Raw genomic sequence first — 7,944 nt, 5'->3', positions numbered from 1 at the left:
CGTGTAGTATCACCAGTCCAAAAGTCAAATCGATCCAACGGTAGACGAACTCACAATGAATTTTCTCTTACAGCTGCGCAATCAAACCCCGAATGATTTTCAATGATGACTGCCAACTTCGAAAAAACATAACTCCAGACTGAACGGTCTGATCGCTACCAAATTCCTATATGGTTTAGACCTACATGTATAGCACCTAAAAATTTTAAGGCGATCTAACAATTTACGAAACTGTTATGTAAATTCTCCTACAACACCTCCTGAACCTCTGAATTTTGATAGCTCAACCATTTTTTGCACGGGATAGCGAGGAACAATAACTCATACTCGATCACCCGGACCTCCATGAAATCTCTCCGCAACGAACCCATCTACCTGGCCCGTGATTCTGTAACCCTTCGCGGAAAAATCATCATCACGATGTAACAATGTGCTCTGTTACATTATAACTTGCCAAAATCATCACCTGTGTCCTGGTGTGATCAACTCCCTGGATACATAGACATATCTTAAGTTTATCACGACTCAATGAATTACTTGGTCTCGATACATGTTGTAAACAAAACACTGTATCTCGTCGTTTAATAACCCTGATGTAAAACCGAATCATCAACATATCGAACACTTCGCCATTGTGCCAAATCTTTCGTATATTTTAGCTTTGACACCACCTGTTAGGAATTTTTAGGACCCCAAACAAGAACATGTGATTGTGGTATCGGTCAATCACATAACCCACATACGATAAACGAACAATATAAAGCATAAGAACGATAAATAAAGATAAACGACGCGAGAATATAATGTAATTATATTCTAACTCCAAAACACGGAGAATGGTTTGCTCCACATGCACAAACCATAGATTTTATTAATTTTCGTGCATGCATTGTATGGGTTACATAGGGTTTATTAATACTGGTAGCTCGTAACAAACAATGAATTAAACGAAGTTCAATTAATGATCGACCACGGCACTTCTCGCGATCGTGAGATTTATCTTCACAAATTCCCCCACTCGCGAGCTTAGCATTAAAGGTCACCAAAATTCCTACCTTCATGCTCGCGATCGCGAGCTCCTTTTCCCACTCGCGAAATTCAGGCCGAGCACCATTTTTAATTCGTTTAATTCGTCTTCACACTACACCATGTACAACATGTACAACATAAAAAAATAATACACATTTACGTTAATTTTATCGAAACTGATGCTAATAATAAATATCACCACCGGACCATATTCATATATAATCATATTTTTATTTAAATTAGTATAATAAAAATATATATAAGGCAGTGGCGAATCCAGGATTAAAACGCAATGGGGTCCTAAATTTTTTTTTCCAGCTAAATATAATTGAAGGGTACTTTAGCGGTTGTTTACCTCCAAAAATTTACAAATCCTAATATTATATGGGGTCCTGTAGTAAAATTTAGTGGTGTCCTATATAATCTGAAGAGTACTTCGTTAAAAAAAATTTCCGGACTAGCGGGGTCACGGGACCCCACTGCTTATAGTGTGGAGTCGCCACTGATATAAGGTTTTAACGTTCAGACTACTACAGTACTAGAATTTAAACTTGAGATCGATGTCATAACACAATATTAAAATTATAATTAATTTTTATTTCGCGAAATGAACTGTTCTACAGGTGGTACTGAACCGTCGTGTTGCCTTGTATTTTTTATATACTTATTAATTTTCGTTTTTTCATTTTCAAGGACAAATACATTTGATTAAATATCTTCCTTTGTACATTTCCATGTAAGCTTCACTAAACATGTCTTCAAAGATGCAAATCACAATCACAAATAACCCTGCCCACCTCCATAACTTTCTAACCCAAAAATCACCCAAATCCATTATCATCTTTATGGTTACCGAATCTCCGAAACAGTCCAAGTTATTGATAGATAACCAGCAGCCTCCGTCCGCCAAACTACAAGTATATATATCACGAATGTATCCGCATTTTAACTCACTCGCCATCAATCATATATATATATATTTGTATTTGTATTGAGATCGAGTCCACCTCGGACTAAAGAACTTAGACATTATGGTGGCCTTCATGAACGCTCACATCCTGGCTTTTGTCTTTGGTCTTTTAGGTATTTACTACTCTTCATAACTTATATCATATACTTCATTGCACAAAATTTGTATAAGTTCATAAATCCCCTAACACTGCTATTTTCGGAACAAAAATGTTTCGAGTGTTTCTTAATTATTGTGTTTATGTAGGTAATATCATATCCTTTCTTGTGTTCCTTGCGCCAATGTAAGTCTCGCGAACTCAAACTTGTACATGATGAAATCATGATCAATTTCTAGGTCTGTAATATTAATATTATGATGATTGTTGCTTTTATATACAGGCCAACATTTTACAAGATTTATAGGAAGAAATCATCAGAAGGATATCACGCAATACCGTACATGGTTGCTCTCTTTAGTGCAGCGTTGTTGTTGTACTACGCTTTTCTCAAGACAAACGCATACATGATCGTTAGCATCAATGGTTTCGGATGTTTTATTGAAATAAGTTATCTTTCATTGTACATCTTTTATGCACCGAAAAGTTCCAAGGTACAATTTCTATTTGTAACTGCCAATAAATCTGTTTATCGAATAACCCAAACAATATGTCCCACATATAATGGAAAGAGTCTCTTAATACCCTAAAATCAATTGGGAATAGAGGAAGTTTCGCTAGACTTATATGCATACTGTTGGACATTGAATTCCCCCCCCCCCCCCCCCCGTCTTATTATCGATTACATTAGACACTATATATAGAGTGCATCAAACCCTATGAAACTCACAAATGGGCCGGGCTCATTTCTAATCTACACTCTAACACTCCCCCGCAGGCCGAGCGACGAAATCGCGAAAGCTCGGATTGAAAGGTAACGCTAAGTACAAAAAAATAAAAATAAAATAAAATAACTTCTTTTTTTTCTCTTGTTTGATGCACCGAATTAACTGATAATTGTTGATTAGTTGTGTTGCTTGACCGCGTTTCCTTTTCCGTAACATTTTTTTTTACGTCGTGGCTTGCTTTGCCTAAGGATTGAGCAGGACTTGGGCAAGTAACTTTGCCGACAATATCAATCTTCATCAAAGCTGCAAAAAGAGATTTTTTGTTCTTTTATTCTTTTTTTTTCGGGGTTTGGAACCTTATACCCACGCTGATTATTTAAAAAGTAAAAATTAATAAGTTATTGAATAATAATACTAATAAAATAAATAAACAAGTGTAGGAAGCGGCGGCTCTTTTTTTTTTTCGTAGTGTTTCTTCGCCCACAAAAATAAGCAAGTAATGTTTGACTTTTTTCTTTTTTTCTTTTGGTTTGATGTGACGAAGATATAGTATATGAGGAACGAAAACGCTAATACGATTGAAGGAGTCGGTGCCCATGTGATTGATGAGGATAATGATAATAAAAGAAAAAAAATAAATACAAATTACAAAAACTAAGTGGTAGGTTAAGAATGGTATGGTATATTTATTTGCTGTGGCTCGGTGTTGAAAGAGTAAAACAAATATTGTTCGATAAAAAAACTAGGTGGCATAGGTTTGTGGAGGTGATGACAGCATGCGGTTGATGCGGCAGCCGTATGGTATTTTTTTTTTTTTTTTTGGTTTTTTTTTTTTTTTTTTTTTAGTTTGAGATAGATGAAAACTTGACGGGGTGGTATGGAAGCGGCGGCCGATTAAGTCTCGGGATCAGACCCGCTCTGACACCATGTTGGACATTGAATTCCCCCCGTCTTATTATCGATTACATTAGACACTATATATAGAGTGCATAAAACCCTAGGAAACCCTAAACCCACAAATGGGCCGGGCTCATTTCTAATCTACACTCTAACACATACATTTGTTTCTTCTCATGTTTTCAACCCAACAAATCAAGATAAAAATATGCCTTTTTGTTTCTTACAAAATCAATTGTTCCAACAACATAAAGATATTAAGGCCGTGTTGAGTCACAAAATACTCACGATAGAAAATTATAAGTGAAAAATGAAGAATTTGTTGAGTAACTAAATCATAATGCACCTAATAATTGTGTTTGAGAATAAAATTAGTTTTGTACTCTGTCCATTTCAATTTAAAAAATTTAATAGTCTCTAGATAAAAAACACACAGTTTAAAAAATATTATTATCAAATTGTACTTTTTATTTACTTTATAATTTTATCCTTACTTTTTATTTATTTTTTTATTTTACATGTATAAAGTAATGGTATAATGAGCTCATTATTACTCCGTATTATTTATATATGGATATGGAAGTGGATTAATTTAGGACAACCCAAAAAGAAAAAATGACTATTAAATTTGGAAGGAGTTAGTATATGAGTAGCTATCTTTGAACATTGTTATGGTTAATCAAGCGGGGTTGGCTGCAGATTTCCACGATAACGTTCATATCCATATTCAACATCGGGGGACTTGGTATAGTGATGCTACTCTCGCTTCTCTTGGCTAAAGGTCGACAACAACGAGTTGAACTTGTAGGATGGATTTGTGCTGTAATCAACCTTGCCGTGTTTGCAGCTCCTTTGAGCATCATGGTACGTACGTAAGAGCTTAATAAATTACTCCGTATTAACAATTTGCTTTCATTTCGAAGACGCTTTAATTTTAATTTAATTATTCTGTTTATACAGAGGAGGGTGATCCGAACAAAAAGTGTCGAGTACATGCCTTTCATGCTTTCGTTCTTCCTAACACTATGTGCCACCACTTGGTTCTTTTATGGATTCTTTGTAAACGACTACTTTATAGCAGTAAGTAGCTAATATATTAGTTAAGATATGAACAATATATTAATATATTATTAACTTCAATAAGTACAACTATATATACATATATATTATGCAGGTACCTAACATTGCTGGATTCTTATTTGGGATTGCCCAAATGACACTGTATTGTGTATACAAAGATTCAAATAAGAAAAATCGTTTGGATCAGACTGAAAAACCGAATAGAAAAAGTCAAGATCAAGTTCAAGAGGATCATATCGAGTTAGAAGAGGTGGTTTGCGAAGCACATGATCATGATCAGACATTGCAAAATAATTAACTTGGTTTCTAAATTTCATTATTAGAATATGGATTTTGTTAATGACGACTCTTAAGGCTTTCGTTAGTGTGCAGATACACAAAAGTTAAACATTAACTTTATGTTGACGGTTACTAAAACGTGGAACTATCTAAAGCGCCTTAACAACAGCCCAGTCGTTGGAGCAAAATCATGAGATATACATAAGACAAGAGAAAGTTCATATTAGAGGAATAATGAGTTTTTCCACCTTTAGATTTTTTATATGTTGTTGATGTATAATAAAGAAAACTAAACTACCCATTTAGGTTTATATGGTATTATTATTATTATTATTATTATTATTATTATTATTATTATTATTATTATTATTATTATATTATTATTATTATTATTATTATATTATTATTATTATTATTATTATTATTATTATTATTATTATTATTATTATTACTATTACTATTACTATTATTATTACTATTACTATTACTATTACTATACATATATACATATATAACCTACTTACTTGCAAACACTTACACAATTACCGCATACACGCTAGCAATCTAATTAGCATACTGTCGCAAAGTAAAATGCTAAAACTCCAATTTCACAAGCTAGCACGAAAATAATAGCATATAACCCGAACAATATAATATGCTACACTACAACTCAACCATGGTTAACCAATCGTATAAGGGAATTGTGACGACCCGGAAATTTCCGACTAATATTAAACTTAATCTTTATATTATTTCGACACGATAAGCAAAGTCTGTAATGTTGAGTCACAAATATTTTGAACTGTTTCATATATTCGTTTGACTTTCGACCATTCCCGACGATTCACGAACAACTATTTGTAAATAGATAACATATATATTTAAATAGGTATTTATAATTTGAAATATAATTTAGAATATTATATAATATGATTATTAGGATTTATATTGATCCTACCACTATATATATATATATATATATATATATATTTACTCTTACTTTTTTTTCTTTTTTTTCATACACGGTTCTATTAAGCGAGGCTTAGCAAGCGTCGATTGATTGGCGATTTGGCTACCGCTTAGAGCCTAAATTGAACTCCAGGCACGATGTAAAATTCATGAAAATTTGATTCTACCATTTTCATGGCGTCTCTGTTTATTTTATTTTATTTTATTTTTTATTTTCTTATTTATTATTACTATTTTTTATATATTTATCTATTTATATCATGCTTTTTTTTCTATTTATTTAATTTATTTTTTAGTATTTTTTAGTTTTTTTTTCTCATTTTTTTTATGGCCGGAGGTCCCCTCGAAAGCAATCTCTTTACCCGTCGAATAGAGAGAGGGAGGACTTTCTCCGCTCTTGTGAGTGTTTAACTCGGGGTGGAGAAATGATTTCTCTTCATTCTAAGATAGAGGAAGGATTGTCTACATCCTACCTCCCCCATACCCCATTCATATGGGATTGGGTATTGTTGTTGTTGTTGTATATTGTAAAATAAATAAAATAAAATGCGATTAACGGAAACTATATTTAAGAATATATATAGATATATATAAATATGTATATAAATATTACTTGTAAATATATAAAGTTATAATTATTTGTTTAAAAATATATAATATATTTATTTTAGTAATTAACTTTGCTATTTTAAAACTGTTTATATATAGAAAAGGAATATAAATGATTTCGAGCTTAATTAGTAAACGTCAGTAATACTCGGTTGACATTTCGTTAGCGTTCATATAGATTTAATATAAGTTTATGATGGATTAAAATAAAAGTTGAACTGTAAATCGATTACGAAGATTTTAGATTTGTTAAAAGTATTTTTTACCTTTTTAAGTTTAAATATTAGTACTCCGTACATATAAATTGGAACAGAAAATAAATAATTTTCAAATCTTTTTTATCAGGTTTCAAACAGTTAATGAGTGAAATAATTAAATATATTTAATCTAAAAATTTGGAATTTTTAGGAACACTTCTATACGTTAACTGTTTAGCAATGGACACGGTATAGCCATCCGGAAAAACTGTCGGCAGAATAGTAATTGAATATTTGCACGTTCTTTTGACAAGTGATATGATTTATTATTATTATATTTATTAATATATTATATATACATAGACAAATTGGATTATATATACATACTACATATGAATCTATCAGGAGAACCGATCACTTATCTGTGTTTAATCACCAACCACGACAACCATCACCAACGAACACCACCTGCCTCCACCACAAGCCACTACTGTCACCACCATGATTCAACCGTCTCAATCATCTCCTTTCTTTTTATCCTTTTATGTTCTCTCCTTCGTTTCCTGCTTTAATCATAACCATATATCACCAACAAACCTACAAAACTGCAGTTGCTTCATCTTTGGTTATTGCCACTCTCCTCAACCGGGAACCACCACGAACCACTCCCCGACCACCTCTGCAACAATTGAACCGCCATCTTCTCCCTCCTCCCTCTCTCTCCTATTTTTCTGTTCCAAACCATTACGAAACCAACATGATACCAACACCTTCGAACAACCGTGTAACTGTTTCATGTTTCTGTGATTTTGTCCGAGAAAAACAGCCACGAGTTATTGTTAAATGGCTGCTGTACTCGCTAACCATGAAACCCATTGATTTTCACCGCCACCTTCGGCCACCAAAACTACACACCACCTTCAACCACAACACCACCTCTCTCTCCTCTCTTACTCTTCTCTTTCTGTTTTGGGCCGAAAATAACCCAAACACAACCATCACCTTTTACAGCCGTCAACCCTAAACAACCTGAAATTTTCCATTGTTGATGCTGTAAAACTTTCGCTGCTACAGCAGTTTTGTTGCTGT

The 7,944-nt window shown here is 33.1% G+C and overlaps 1 protein-coding gene across 1 annotated transcript; it reads left to right on the top strand.

Annotated features, from left to right (window-relative positions):
• Window positions 1-2,060: 2,060 nt before the first annotated feature.
• On the top strand, window positions 2,061-5,099 carry LOC139841546 (bidirectional sugar transporter NEC1-like). Its single transcript, XM_071831758.1, has 6 exons — window positions 2,061-2,112; window positions 2,246-2,282; window positions 2,380-2,590; window positions 4,421-4,585; window positions 4,682-4,801; window positions 4,896-5,099. Exons 1-6 carry the CDS (start codon window positions 2,061-2,063, stop codon window positions 5,097-5,099), a joined length of 789 nt encoding a protein of 262 aa, XP_071687859.1.
• The last annotated feature ends 2,845 nt before the right edge of the window (window positions 5,100-7,944 follow it).

This window comes from Rutidosis leptorrhynchoides, chromosome 1, assembly GCF_046630445.1.
Source record: "Rutidosis leptorrhynchoides isolate AG116_Rl617_1_P2 chromosome 1, CSIRO_AGI_Rlap_v1, whole genome shotgun sequence".
Taxonomy (NCBI): domain Eukaryota; kingdom Viridiplantae; phylum Streptophyta; class Magnoliopsida; order Asterales; family Asteraceae; genus Rutidosis; species Rutidosis leptorrhynchoides.
This window is presented reverse-complemented; position numbering and strand designations above follow the sequence as displayed.